At 45.4% G+C, this 15,751-nt stretch overlaps 1 protein-coding gene across 1 annotated transcript in view; it reads left to right on the forward strand.

Moving 5' to 3' along the window:
* LOC306871819 (ephrin-B1-like) overlaps nt 1–15,751 on the forward strand; it is a 42,042-nt gene that overhangs the window by 20,768 nt on the left and 5,523 nt on the right. Inside the window, exons 3-4 of the mRNA XM_079419992.1 lie at nt 9,022–9,114; nt 9,471–9,614. Coding sequence (XP_079276118.1) covers nt 9,022–9,114; nt 9,471–9,614 — 237 coding nt within the window. The remainder of the gene's footprint in view (nt 1–9,021; nt 9,115–9,470; nt 9,615–15,751) is intronic.

Below are 15,751 nucleotides of genomic sequence, written 5' to 3' on the forward strand. Positions count from 1 at the left end.
CTTCAAAGAAGGTCAAAGAAGTTTCTCCAGTCTCTACTATTCTGAAATATTTTTGTCATGTAATGTCTGTTATACTAATGTTTACCGCATTTTCAATATTACTTTAGAATTCTTAGTGTTGACATACACAAATTAGATTCACAATTTCTATTCTAACAAATATTACCAAACCTGTATTATTTAGTATTTAAGTATTTTTGTTTCCAGGATGTTTAGATTTCTTTTGGAAAACAAGATAAAAATACTGATTTAAAAAAAAAAAACAACCCATCAAATAAAAAGTTTATTTTATAGGTTCTTTTGTACTCAAATTCATTTAGGCATAAATACAAAAATATGCAGTCCTTTTGACATCGCTGTTATTCATGCGTTAAGCTATGCATGTTTTTATTGTTTGGGTATTTTTCTATGTCTGGACTGGGGTCAGTAAGTCTGTGCTTTGTCAGATTCTGTGTCTGTTTCTAATTGTGAAGAGAGATTCTGAGAATCCACTGTCTTTTATGGCCTGATTTAATTCCAGTATGTGTTCTAGCAAGACATTGGGCTGATCATGTCACTCTTGTGTGGAGTCATGAAGCAGTACAGGTTTGAAATGAATCCTGGGTCATTGTGTGAGTGCGGGTTTAATTCAGAACCTGTTGGATGAGAGTGATTTGAGCTCTTATTATTGAGACATTGTCTTTAGAAGCATTTCTAAAGCATTTTAGTGGCCTGATTGTGATATTTACTTTGACAGAGATCAGCTCAAACCCTGCCATTTTTTTTTTTTTATTGATTTAGAAACCAAACCACCAGCCACTTACTCATTCATCAAAATTTTAGCTCCATAAACGAATCTTGCCGAAAGATATCAAATTGTCAAAAAAGATGTGTGTGTATGCACATGTTTGAGAAGTTGATTTGAAAAGCATGACAATGGAAACAGTACCGTCATACAGTCAAGGGAGAGCTTAAAATGATGGAAAGAGAAAAAAGCCAGGGATGGAAAGTAAAAAAAAAAAAACAGTGAGCAGTCACAAGATTTTGCGATTATCACTGCATGAAATGCACATAATGACCAGATGAGGAGGAGTGTGCGGCTGCTAGAAAGGCTCTAATGGTTTATGCAGTGTTTTCAGGATTAAGGGAGTTAAAAAGGGCTAAATTAAGGGTTGTTTAGGGTCAGCTTCTCTTCCGTGTGACTGTGTCGAGTGTGTGTGTGTGTGTGTGTGTTCGGTTCTGTGTGTATTTTTGTGTTACGGCTGTGTCAGCAACATATGATTCTGATTTCAGACAGTCCAGCTTTGAAGTAATTCTGACCAAACCACTGTACCAGAATGATGAGTGTGTGTGTGTATTGTGTGTTTGTGTGTATGTGGGTCTTTGTGTAACATCTCACCATAACTGTCTCTCAGGCCACAGCTGAAGTATGAAAATGAGTGGCTTCATTTCACTGTGGTCGCTCTGGGGTGAGAGAGGTCAAATATCACATCGAGCTGTATGTGTTATATGCCTGATTTAAACTACCCCTTTAACATGCACAAAAACAAAGAGCAAACGGTTGTTTTTTGCCGCTTTGTAATGTAAGAAGAATTTGGCTCCTATTGCAAATGGCTATTGAATTACAATCCAATATCCAGTCAGCCTGATATCTTCAGCTCTCTGAAATGTTTAACCCGCTACTGCAAGCAAAATTATACTGTAAAGAACATTTTGTTGATATTAAGTTATTTTAAAAGGTTACAGACAGTAATGATTTTTTTTTTTTTCCTGATGTGGACTCCTATTTGGAATCTGCTTGATTGCTTCTTTGTCCAATATATTTGTTGTTGTTACATTTTTTTAACATAGAATTTTGATAAAACAGAACTTCAGGTGCCAGTTTCTAACGTTGAAATCTAAAGGATATGCAGAGTGGCGGGTGTTACACGCAGCCAGGAATAGCACAGGGTTTGGCAGACTTTCCAACATTTTACTCTTATCATTGGTTATTCTGGTGTTTTAATCTGTTGTGCTTTGCAGACAAACATTGGGTGAATATTTCAGTTCTGTGTTTGTGGTATATCTGACCTCTTTGACAAGTACTAGCACAAAAAGACATAGTCAGCTAAACAACTTTTTCTCCCCTTTGATGCACAAGCGAATACGAGAGAGAAGGAAATAGACAGAGAAAGAAAGCAATATAAAACAGGGAGTTCATCTTTCTTTGTCTTATGGGACGTTGAGCACCAGGTGCACCAAACAGAGCAAGATTTCTGCTGTGTGTGTGTCATTTTGCCTTACGATCACTGTGTGTATGGAAGTGGTTGCTGTAGTAATGGTCACAGTTGCTGTAGTGATGCCCATGCGGATATCCCAGTAGGCAATGAAGGTCAGTGATGCATGATGGGTCACACTACCCATGGAGCTAATGCACGTAATGAGTGTTTGTCTGTGTGTGTGTTAGAGAGACATCGGAACAGAGACTAATTGACGTTTAATTACATTCCCATTGTGCGCCGTCTCTGTTCTCTCTCTAACACGCACAGGTTAAAAATATGGCAAGGACAAGCAGGTCTTCAAAGTTAGGATCTGAATGAAACATGTTGAATTCTGGGAGATCTGGATTACTGCCGTTAAGAACACACACGCACTCCGCTTTCCCCTCTGCTTCATTAATCACAAAACGCTTTACCTAGAAATGCTGTTAATATGGTCCGAATATAATGGGCATAATGGTCTGTGCTGTTGTTTTAAAATGGTCTAATTTGCAAGAACACAGATAGCCATCTATGATCAGTAACAGAATGTGCTGGTCATTTTCTTCACTTACAGGTAATTTGAGAGAATGGGTGGTAGTGTTTACTAAAGGAAGACAGAAGTAAAGAAAGAGAGAGAAAAGGAGGAAACAAAGAAACATTAAGAAAGGAACAATGAATGAAGGGTGAAAGAAAGACAGAAAGAAAGAAGTAGGAAGGATGGAAGGAAACTCAGGCTAGCTAGCAAGAAAGAAAAAGAAAGCGAGAAAACGAAGAGGAAAGAAGCAGAAATATAGCAATAAAAGAGAAGGAAATAAAGAAAGAAAAGGAAGGAACTGGAGAAGAAAGAAAGAAAAAAGAAAGAAAACAGAAAAAAAGAAGGAAGGGCAGGAAAAATAAAGAAACAAAAAGGAAGAAAACCAAGGAATGCAAAGTAAGAAGCAAAGAAAATAAAAAAAGGAATAAATAAACAGAGAGAAGGAATCAAACAAACAAAAAACAAACAAGAAGAAAGGGAAAAAACAATCAAACTGAAAGAAAGGAGTGAGTGGTTACATGATAGAAGTGTTGAATTCCATCAGTCCGGTGATCCATGGAGAGAGAGAGAGAGGAACAGCAGGCCGGGCCTCCGCCTGTTTCATTCCTCCCTTCGTCAGACCTCATGAGTGTTGCTTCATTTTAAAGGATTTTCTACTGGAACAATAAAAGCTTTGTTGAAGATAACAAACCATCACCGCTAAAACACACACACACACACACACACCCACACACACCATTATGACAAACATACTTGCTCTGAACCTGTTGGCAGAGAAGACAAATTGACGTTTTTGGTATTCACGTTAAGTTCCGTCTGTACTTGAATGTAGAATTACAGGGGAGTCGGTGAGGCTGGATGGTTATTGCATTTTAATTTTCTTCCATAACACACACACACGCACTCCCATTGAGCTGCTCTTCCTGCGGATTTAAAGGTCGGCCGTTATGCGACTGCTGGACCAGTACAGTGATCTGATTGGATGAGCTTCTGGAAGCAAAAGAAGATCTAATCTAGCTGTGTCTGATCTGATGAGTTTGTGTACGTGTGTGTGTGTGTGTGTGTGTGTGTGTGTGTGTGTGTGTTGGAGTGACCTGTCACTGGCTCTCTGTGTTATGTCGACTGCATTAGAATGAACACTGACCCAAATCTCACAGACAAACACACATGCTCACCCACCAAAAGACTGAAGACCTTTAACAGCTACATGATTCGTCTCCCACAAAGCTGTTTTTCAGATCTTTCTGGGACTACAGTTGTCTTTTCCCTGAAGGCTCAGAGCGGAGCTGTTGGCTACTCGCTCAGCGAAGTGTCTTTTTCTTCCGTTCTTTGTTTCAGTTACTCATCAGTCAGAGACTCGAGGGAAACAGCACTGGGCTCTGCCGACTGAAACGTAAATGTTACAGTTGTCAGAAATATTCGTTTCGAAAGTCTGACTCAGCTGTGGTTGTGAACATTTGATGTGTGTTCATTGAGGTTTGGATTCTCTCATTCTGTGAGACGTGATGGGAGAACTTTAGCTCAATCAGGGCCTGTCATGTTGATTTAACAGCTGCATGATTATACTTAAAAATATGGCACAAAACCTGAGCCGTGCAGCTGAATATTCAACGCTTGCTTTGAAACCAAAATATTCTTCAGTCCTTGATGTTAGAATCTTTAATATTTGGAAAATGTTATAATTTCCCATGTTACTGTATTGAATTATTATTATTTATAATAAAGATATAATTGCATACACTGAGTTGAGGGACTAAAATAAGGAATTTTCAAAGTATGACTATAATTTTCCAAATATTATTATTATTAGTAGTAGTAGTAGTAGTATTATATTATTGTAGTTTTTGTTAACAATACTAAAATTCATTACAATGACTTAAGGGACTAGTATAAATTACCATTATTTATAAAAATAAAATAAAATTATGCTTTACTTTAGCATATTCAATTTCATTTAATTTTTACAGTTGGTACTTGTTAGTTGTCAGGATCCACAGAACAGGGTAGCTAAAAATCATTAAATATTTTGTTATTTATAAAATAATAAAATATGTAGTGGCTTTCAGCTAAACTATATTATGTGTTGTCATTAAATTGCATTATTTATAAAAATAATCATTTAAAATGGCCATTTAATCAGAATATATAGTTTATCTATCACTATATATCACTAACTGGTGGTGGTTGAGGAGATCCCCCCCCCCTCACAGTGTAAAAAAGCTCTTTGAGTACCCAGAAAAGCGCTATATAAATGTAACATTATTATTATTATTATTATTATATATTTGCCTATTTATGAAAATACTGCCCCAAAAATACTGTAATAATACTGTGGTTTGGTTGATTTTCTACTTCAGGGATTGTGTATGTGTATTTGTGTACAAGTCTAGATATGTGTGTGAGTGTGTTTGATAAAATATGAGGCCGGCATGAAATGGCTCCATGGTGGCAAAAGAATGAGAATACAGCTACAAACAAACGCTGATACACACACAAAGCGCACCCACACTATATGTCAGTCAATAAGAGATGCTAACTGGGGCAACACTATATTTATTGTGACAAGTCTGAATATTTCATTCTTTGTCTCTCTCTTTCTCACACACACACACACACACACACACACATTACATAGAGGCAGATGGTAAATCCCCAGCCCCTTCACATTTTTCTAATGTGTGTTTACACCTTGTTTTAAATCTAAATCATGTTAATCTCCCAGTGTGGTCTTTGGGGATTTGTGTATTTGTGTGTTTACGCTATATTCATTTTTGAAATAACTGCTTTGTTCTCTGTAATGATTTTACTCTTCTTGGAATTCAGTTCGACCTGAGTCTGACTAGAAAACAATAGTCTAATTCCATCCATGCAGCAAATTTCCTTTTTTTTTGCACAGGGGCAGGAAACTATTAAGACTTAAATGTTCTGACCAGCTAAAATCTAGCAGTGATGTAGTGACAACAGAATGTGGCCACAAAAATGCTTCATAGCAAATCCATCCTATTGCTAACAGTACACAGGGTGGGATTCCTGCCTGTCTGGAATGTGTGTTGTGTTTTAGCCTGGAGTGAGTGTGTGCTGGAGTCAGGATGGGGTGTGTGTGTGTGCGCGCGTGTGTAGAGCAGCACCGTGTGATGCTATTCCGTGGTTGGAACGGTGACAGGTTGGCATGGCGCTACCGTAAGGAGACTGGCACTCTGCCTACTGCCATACATCTCAATCTGCATGACATCATAGCAGCTCCTAGCAACCACACACATCACCCCTCCCCCATACACGCCCACAAAGGGCCATTCACCAGCACCGTGCCCTGGCCTTTCTCCCTCACTGGAGTCTCTCGCGGCTCTTTCTGAGCACAGATCCATACTGCCGCAATAAAGTTTCCGATACTGGTCAAAGCAGTGATAACTAGAAGAAAGAAAAGATCTTCCTACCATAAGAAGTTATGGTAATGTTGAAATGGAAGGAAAAACCAGTGTTGTATTTTTGCTGGGCCCCAGACAAAAAATATAACAAGGGAGCCAAGTATTTTTGGGGAATACTGAAATATTTAAGAGCCAAATTACTTTTTTAGCTGCCAAATTACAGAATCTGTCATATTGATGCTGTCATTGAAGTGATCCTTATTGTGATTGCTCCATATAAATGTAACGCTATTACTTAAGAGTAGTCCTGCCTATATAAAAAAAAAATGTTGTCAAATATTGTCGATTTTGGTTCCAACATCTACAAAACTGTTATGAAAAATCTTGAATTAATTGTTAATGGTTAATTTCAAATCAGACATAACCAATGATTAAAGGGATAGTTCACCCAAAAATGAAAATTCTGTCATTAATTAATTACCCTCATGTCATTCCAAATCCGTAAAACCTCCGTTCAGCTTCGGAACACAAATTAAGTTATTTTTGATTAAATTCCAGAGCTTTCTGACACTGCATAGACAGCAACGCAACTAAAACCATTTATGGCCTAGAAAGATAGCAAGGACATCATTAAAACATGTTATGAAGCTATAAGAATACTTTTTGTGTGCAAGAAAAATACTTTATTCAGTGATTTCTTTTCTTCCGGGTCAGTCTCTGCCGCCATTCACGAGAGTACCATGCGTGTGCATTCCTCTGCTTGTAAACAAGGCTTCGTGCATGCGATGAAGACTGACCTGGAAGAGAAGAAACTGAAGCTATTCTCATAGCTTCATAACATTGCGGTTGAACCACTGATGTCACATGAGCTATAAAACCATACAATTTCAGATGGATTATGTCTATACAGTGTCAGAAAGCTCTCGGATTTCAGCAAAAATATCTTAATTTGTGTTCCCAAGATGAATAAAAGTCTTACAGATTTGGAACAACATGAGGGTGAGTAATTAATGACAGAATTTTCATTTTTGGATGAACCATCCCTTTAACAGTTTAGTGAGGGTGTCAGTTGCAATTTCTGTAATGGCTCTGGGCGATTCACTCAGAACCAGTGATTCTGATTCAGTCTGCTTACATGCAAGTTTAAGATTTGCTATCACTTAGTCATTAAAACAACCCAGTTTATTAGTCATTTGTTTGCAGAATGGATATCACAGCTCACTCAGATGTATTTCTTTTTTTTTTTTTACTGACACACAATGTGATTTGTGACTGATACAAACTATATTTAAAATAGTTGAAAATGCAAAAAAAAATATTATTTTTTTTGGCAATTTGAGTCTTTGAGACTTTATATGCTGTTTTTCGTTTAGATTAAACGGTTTTAAATGTATAATATGTTGTTAGTAGCTTTATCGTGTTATTTAAACAAGTAAACAAGTACTCGCAGTGCACCAATGTGTGAAAATACACTAATGCTACAAAATGCATTAGTGTGCAAAATAGGGCTGGGTAAAAAATATAGATTCTCCGATTTTAATCGATCTTCAGTTTAACGCAACGATATCGATTCTTATCGATATCTTACGATTCTTACGATTCTTAATGCGCGCTTCACGTAAGAGGATATGAATATTCACCTCTCGTCCTGAAGGTGTCACCATCTTTCGAATTGCTCCACTAAAAAAAACAACTGTGTGCACCCTATTATTAATGTAGATGTGTATTTCAGTAATAAACTTGAGTAGGAGAGTTTCAGTTACCAGCATTTATATCAAAATATGGATCCCATGTCTGCAAAACTAACATTTTAAATGAAATATTGATAGCGAATCGAATCGAAATCGAATCGAAACCATAAAAATAAGAATCGAATCGCAGAATTGGTCACAATACCCAGCCCTAGTGCAAAATAGGACACACCTTTTGTCTTTGATTAAATTTAGCAAGAAAAAAGTTGTGTTTGTTTGACACCTATGAAATGTCAAATTAAAGTGTCATATCTAGTGAGGACTCATCGTGGTCTGTGATTGCTGTACATGTGTGTTTTTGTGATATTTTCTTATCTTACCTGTGCTATTGTTCCTCATTAGTGCTTACACATACACACACATGCACTCTCAGCACTTCTCAATCACACCTCTTAATGAGCACGACCTAATGGAAACGAATAATGTGTATGTGTGTGTGCGTGAACTTGTGCGAGTGTAATTGGGGGTTAAATTGAATGAAGGTGGATCACCTACTGTGACAATATCGGTTTATTAAACTACATAATGGGAGTGTGTGTTTTGTATACATATGTGTGTGTGTGTCACCTATTCAGAGCAAACTCACTTTCTCATGCTTCTGTCTTTCTCAGACACATAGCAGAGATGCAACATGGTACATTGCGGCATATTTTTAGGTCTGTTTCTGTCTCCGATCTCTCAAACTCACAGGGATCGTTCTGTAGGAAACATTGAGGCTTCAGGGCCTATGCAAGAAAATACATACACATGGCTTTTCTTACTGCATGGCGGCGTGTGTGCGTGTCTGTTTGTGCATTCCCATGGGATCAGATTACTATCATAGGGACTAGTAATAGAATACACTGGAGCTTTTTTCATCTTGTCCATATTCTGAGACACACACACAAACGTTAGTTTGTTTTTGGATGTTTCTAAGGTAATATTAGGTTGCAATGTCTGATTTAAGGGCGAAACGAGCATTTCCTTATCCAGAGACTGTGCGTATACGTGTGTTTGCATGTGCTTGTGTTTTGCATGTGATTTATAGAGGTAAATTAGGGTTTCCTTTTCCTGCTTTGGTTTGCAGCAAGAACTCCAATCAAAAGTCCTATAAATATAAACCTAATTCGGCACGACAGTCACCAGGCCCCTCTCTTTCTCTCTCTCTACAGCAACTTCTAATGGAACACAGGAAGGGTTGGAAAACAGAGAAGGTGGGGTTTGTAGCACGAGATCCATGAAGATCATCATGAAAGTGGGCCAAGGTGAGTTCCACACACACACATACCTTCTTTATCTTCAGCATGTCCAAAGGTAAAGTCATTTAGGCCCCATTTGGTGGATCAGCTGACTCATTAACCGCCAATTAGATTGCAGTTAAACATTATCCAAGTTAGCATGACTTCATACCATCCACAGTTCATATTCATTCACACAGAATACACAGTTTCTGCCCTTAGATTTTGTACTAACCCTCATAAGCAGAAACAGGAAGTTACACATAAAAGGATCCTGACACCAAAATCTATACGAATACATTCAAACATATGCCGTACTGAAATTCATTTCCTTGAATGTTTTTTTGTTCCTAATTAGTTATGTATGTGATTGTATGTTTCAGATCCAAATGCACCAGATCCAGATTTAACAGACCTCCCAGACCAGGACCGGGACAATGAAATCAAGGACCCCACAACCAGCCCTTCCCGCAAGATAGACCGAGGCAGAGACGCAGATGGGAATGGATCTATAATGCCCGGCAGAGGTGAGGAAACGCAAATCATCTGTGTTTACACCAGCTGGTTTGGGATGATTTCCTATACATGACATTGGATATTCAGGAGACAAACTGATTGGAGGTCAGCAGTGAAGATCTACCACAGTAAAATTCGCTAAGAAAGCGAGCATATATTAAATGCAGCAATGCAGAGCTACTGCCTCCCTCAGGCAGCTGCGTGTGTGCAAGTGAGAGACAGGAGTTAATGTAGCATGACTTTATCACGTCCCTGCAGCCATTAACCTACTGGAGGTCTAAACTTCATTAGGAGAGAAAGAAAGGGAGAAACAGAGAGGCAGAATCATTAGGAAAGAACAGAGCGACTCGTGCTGCAGTGATCACACCGTACAGATTCTTGAGGTCAGATTCTTCGGCTATGAGAGAACACATGACACTCTGACATTAACTGCTATTGCATCTTCTCAAAATCGGTTAGTTGGTGGGCTATATGAATGACTCGTCAACTAATTTGTTTAATTAAGCTCGGTTCAGGATCACATGATTCCATTTGGACATTCTTCAGTTATTTAGTCCGCTTATACCCCACCACTTTCTTACAATCGACCTCAAGCTTGCATTCAGATCTGCCTCCATCCAATCAACAGTTGGTGGATAGAACCAAGTCCTCACTCTGTATTTAAAAAAAATAAAAAAAATTTTTACTTGGATGTACGTTGCGATATGAAAGAATATCTGTTGCATGTATATCGGGATTTACCACGATATACATGCATCAAAAGTGAAATGTTGAAATACAAACGTCTCGGTTACGTATGTAACCCTCGTTCCCTGAAGAAGGGAACGGAGACGTCACGTCGGTGACCGACGAATTGGGATCTCGCTTAGAGAGACCAATCCCCTACGAGAGTATCTAAACAAGCCAATGGATATTGGCATGCGATTATTGCATCCAGCTGCCGCTAATCACAGCGTGAGTATAATTAGGCAGCGGGTGCAGCGCATATTCAGGTTTTCGCTGAGGAGCCGAGCCGGTGACCCGGCCGCTCAGCGGTGGTACAGCAGCCGTGGCGACGGGACGTGACGTCTCCGTTCCCTTCTTCAGGGAACGAGGGTTACATACGTAACCGAGACGTTCCCTATCAGTCGGTCACTCCGAGTCACGTCGGTGACCGACGAATTGGGATCCCTACCAAAAGGCCACGGGTACTGCCCCTTCCAGTGTCCTGTGGAAGCCTCCTGAGCCCCTATTTTTTGGCGCAGGTCAGGGCTACCGCAGAAGACCAGCTACTGCTGCCATGGCACTACCCACTCAGTAAGACTGGATAACACTGGGAAAACGTACCCGTTCTAGTTGGAACCGGACGCTACGGAAGCTCGCCCTTCCCGTAGGAGGTTCGGAGCAATTACGCATATGATCAACCTTAGGCGCATATGGAGAATTAGAGGAAATTGTACCTCATGGAGATTGGCAGAAGACCTGCCGGGGAAACACGGGCTCTCAGGCTATACCGTGGACTATACACATATGGGGTCCAAAAGGCCTTTCATATGGAACCCAGCCCTCTACCGGTTCTCATGGATTCAGCGAGTGAGGGCCTGGCGTCAGATGCTCCGCCACATCTGACTGCCGAGGGGACGGAGGAACTCGACAGGGTCTACAGTACGGACTCTCTGGAGCAGTTTTAGCAAGCCGACCCGAAAACGGAACCTCTCAGTGCTTCTACCCGTTTGAGGTGAGAACACAGGAGGAAACCGGTTCCACACGAAGGCTATAGAACCTAGCGAACGTGTTAGGGGTCGCCCAGCCCGCAGCTCTACAAATATCTGCCAGCGAGGCGCCACGAGCCAACGCCCAGGAGGATGCAACAGCTCTAGTAGAGTGAGCTCTCAACCTGAACGGGCAGGGCACACCCTGTACCTGATAAGCCAGGGTGATGGCGTCCACTATCCAGTGGGCCATCCTCTGCTTGGAGACGGCCTTCCCCTTCTGCCGGCCTCCGTGACAGACAAAGAGCTGGTCTGAGGTCCTGAAGCTTTGTGTCCTGTCAACGTAGCATCTTAGCGCTCGGATGGGACAAAGCAAAGCAAGGGCTGGGTCTGCCTCCTCCGAGGGCAGCGCCTGCAGGCTCACCACCTGGTCCCTGAAGGGAGTAGTGGGAACCTTGGGCACGTAGCCAGGCCGGGGCCTCAGGATTACCTGGGAGTCAGCCGGCCCGAACTCTAGGCACGAATCGTCGACCGAAAATGCGTGCAGGTCCCCTACCCTCTTGATGGAGGCCAATGCAAGCAGGAGCAGAGTCTTCATTGAAAGAAACTGCAGCTCAACTGACTGCAAAGGCTCAAATGGGGCCTGCTGTAGTGCTTTGAGCACCAGAGACAGGTCCCAAGAGGGTATAGAGGGGGGCCGTGGAGGATTTAACCTTCTCGCCCCCCTAAGGAACCTGATGACCAAGTCATGCTTACCCACCGACTTCCCTTCCACGGGGTCATGGTTGGCAGCAATCGCAGCCACATAGACTTTAAGGGTGGAGGGAGACAGCCTTCGCTCCAACCCCTGCTGCAAAAAGGAAAGCACGACTCTGATCGGGCAGTTTCGGGGGTCTTCTCGGTGAGAAGAACACCACTCGACGAACAGGTTCCATTTCAAGGCGTAGGCCTGTCTCGTGGACGGCGCTCTAGCCGAAGTGATGGTGTCAACTACCCCTTTGGGTAGGTCACCTAGAACCTCCGCGTCCCGTCCAGGGACCAGACATGTAGCTTCCAGAGGTCTGGACGCGGGTGCCATAAGGTGCCCCGTCTCTGAGTCAGTAGATCCTTCCTCAGAGGAATCTGCCAAGGAGGGGCTGTCACGAGGAGCATTAGTTCTGAGAACCAAGTCCGAGTGGGCCAGTACGGCGCCACGAGCAGGACCTGCTCCTCGTCCTCCCTGATCTTGCATATTGTTTGTGCGAGAAGGCTCACTGGGGGAAATGCATACTTGCGAAGGCCCCGCGGCCAGCTGTGTGCCAGTGCATCCGTGCCGAGTGTTCCCTCGGTCAGGGAGTAAAACATCTGGCAATGAGAGGTTTCTAGAGAAGCAAACAGGTCTACCTGAGCGGGTCCGAAACGTCTCCAAATCAGCTGGACCGTCTGGGGATGGAGTCTCCACTCTCCGGGGAGCGCAGCTCGTGACAGCTCGTCGGCTGCCCGGTTGAGCAAGCCCGGAATATGAATGGCACGAAGCGACCTCAGATGCTTCTGACTCCAGAGGAGGAGGTGGCGGGCGAGTTGCGACATGCGACGGGAGCGCAGACCACCTTGTCGGTTGATGTACGCAACGGTCGCAGTGTTGTCCGTGCGGACCAGTACGTGTTTGCCTCGTAAGCGCCTTCTGAGACGGATCAAGGCCAGACGTACCGCTAGCAACTCTAGGCAATTGATGTGCCAGTGCAGTTGGGGGCCCGTCCAAACCCCCGACACTGCAAGCCCGTCGAACGTGGCACCCCAGCCGGTGGTGGAGGCATCCGTGAAAACCACAGCATGCCTGGAGACCTGTTCCAGGGGCACTCCTGCCCGCAGAAACGAAAGGTCTGACCACGGGGTGAGGGTTTGGCGACAGGCCGGTGTGACTTGGACCCGGTGAGTGCCGCGTTGCCACGCCCACCTCGGGACTCGGCCATGGAGCCAGTGTTGAAGCGGCCTCATATGAAGCAGCCCCAGCGGCGTGACTGCCGCTGCAGCTGCCATATGCCCCAGGAGCCTCTGAAATTGTTTCAGTGGGGCCGCTGTCCTGCTCTTGAACGCATTCAAGCAGTTCAACACCGACTGAGCACGTTCCTGCGTGAGGCGTGCTGTCTGACTGACCGAATCCAACTCCATACCGAGAAAAGAGATCCTCTGCGTCGGGGAGAGTTTGCTCTTTTCCCAGTTGACCCGAAGGCCCAACTGGCTGAGGTGTGAGAGCACCAAATCCCTGTGTTCGCACAACTGGTCCTGAGACTGAGCCAGTATGAGCCAGTCGTCCAGGTAGTTGAGAATACGAACGCCCTGTTCTCTCATGGGAACTAGGGCTGCCTCCGCAACTTTCGTGAAGACACGGGGCGACAGGGACAGCCCGAAGGGCAGGACCTTGTACTGATATGCCCGTCCTTCGAACGCAAACCGCAGGAATGGCCTGTGGCGCGGAAGGATCGACACATGGAAGTACGCGTCCTTCAGGTCGATCGCTGCAAACCAATCTCGGGGACGGACGCACCCGAAGATGCGTTTCTGCGTGAGCATCTTGAACGGAAGCTTGTGAAGAGCCCGGTTCAAGAGACGCAGATCCAAGATCGGTCTCAACCCACCGCCTTTCTTGGGTACAATGAAGTAGGGGCTGTAAAACCCCGACCTCATATCGGCTGGAGGGACCGGCTCTATCGCATCCTTCGCCAGTAGGACTGCGATCTCCGCGCGCAAGACAGGAGCATCTAACGCTTTCACTGACGTGAAGTGGACGCCCCTGAACTTGGGAGGACGCCGGGCGAACTGAATCGCATAGCCGAGTCTGATGGTCTGGCGGAGCCAACGAGACAGACTGGGAAGCCCTAACCAGGCCCCCAGAAACCGTACAAGTGGCACCAGCGGGACCACTGACGTACCCGCGGCGGGGCAGCGAGGAGAAACGCAGGGACCGTGCTCGGGCGTCTCTTTGCCGGTCCGAAGCAGGGTCAGCGTGTGTGGAACACCAACCTGCGTTTTGGCAGAGGGTGCGTGGGTAGTACGGTTGACCGCACTCCCGAACCGCCCACAGCTGCTCACTGGCGAGAGAGGCGGGATAGTGTGGATCAAGACTGACTCGTCCACAACTTCCCGTCCCCTCGGGGGACCCAGAGATAGAGGAAACTGCTCTTTTGTCGAGTTTTTGGGTGCCACTGACCGAGAGGTCAGTGGCGGGGAAAAAAGAAACAAAAGATTCTCCGCCCGGCCCTCCTCCGGGGGAGGGAGTGGTGCGTTCACCATCTCCCGAAGAGCATCCCCCCCCATCTCCGGGTCGCCCGTCTCAGGGCCGCTTGCTCTTACGCTTACCACCAGGTTTGGCGGGGGCCTGGACGGGCGGGGCGGCTGCCCTGCGGCCGGCTCCACGGCGCTGCTTTGCTGGAGGCTGCTGCGTTTGCAGCGCGGGAGCGGGGGCGGCGGCAGGCGGCCGCCCTCGGCGACGAGCAGGCTGAGGCGCTGCCACCGGCGGCCGGGTGGAGGCAGCAGCTGCACGCCGGGGCAGGATGTGCCTGATGGCCTCAGTCTGTCTCTGTGCAGCGGAGAACTGCTGGGCAAAGTTCTCCACTGTGTCGCCGAAAAGGCCGGCCTGGGACAGAGGGGCGTTCAAGAACTGTCTCTTTTCTGCCTCCCTCATGTCCGCCAGACACAGCCAGAGATGGCGCTCCTGGACCACCATAGTGGACATCGCACGGCCCAGAGACCGCGCCGTAACCTTCGTCGCCCGTAGCGCGAGGTCCGTGGCGGTACGAAGTTCTCTGAGAACTTCTGGGTCGTGACCACCCTCGTGCAGGTCTCTCAGTGCCTTAGCCTGATGGACCTGCAACAACGCCATAGCGTGTAAGGCGGAAGCAGCTTCGCCACAAGCCGTATACGCACTGCCGGTCAGGGCCGACGAGTGCCTACAGGCCTGGGAGGGGAGCAACGGAACCCCACGCCAAGTGGTAGCAGTAGTTGGACACAGTTGCATCGCAACTGACCGCTCCACCGGCGGGATGCCCGCATACCCCCGCGCTACCCCACCATCAAGGGTGGTGAGGGAGGACGAACCACCAGACCGGTTTCGGGCAGTAAAAGGTGCCTTCCATGATCTAGTGAGCTCATCATGCACCTCCGGGAAGAAAGGCACCGGGGTGGGGCCCTGAGAACCAGCGCGAGCCACCCCGAGAAACCAATCGTCCAACCTAGAGGGTTCGGGACGCGGTGGAGGATTCCACTCGAGCCCGACCCTTTCGGCGGCCCGGGCAAGCATAGCCACCATCTCTGGATCCGAATCCGGAACCGCTGACCACCCAGAGGGTGGCAACGGTGCCGAATCATCATCTCCAGAGAGGGCAGACTCACCCTCCGATGCAGCGATTGACATCTGCTCACTGAGGGGAGCACCAAAGGATACAGCTGGTACTCCATGAGAGGGTCCAGCATGCTCC

The sequence above is a fragment of the Barbus barbus genome (genome assembly GCF_936440315.1).
Source record: "Barbus barbus genome assembly, chromosome: 6".
Classification (NCBI taxonomy): domain Eukaryota; kingdom Metazoa; phylum Chordata; class Actinopteri; order Cypriniformes; family Cyprinidae; genus Barbus; species Barbus barbus.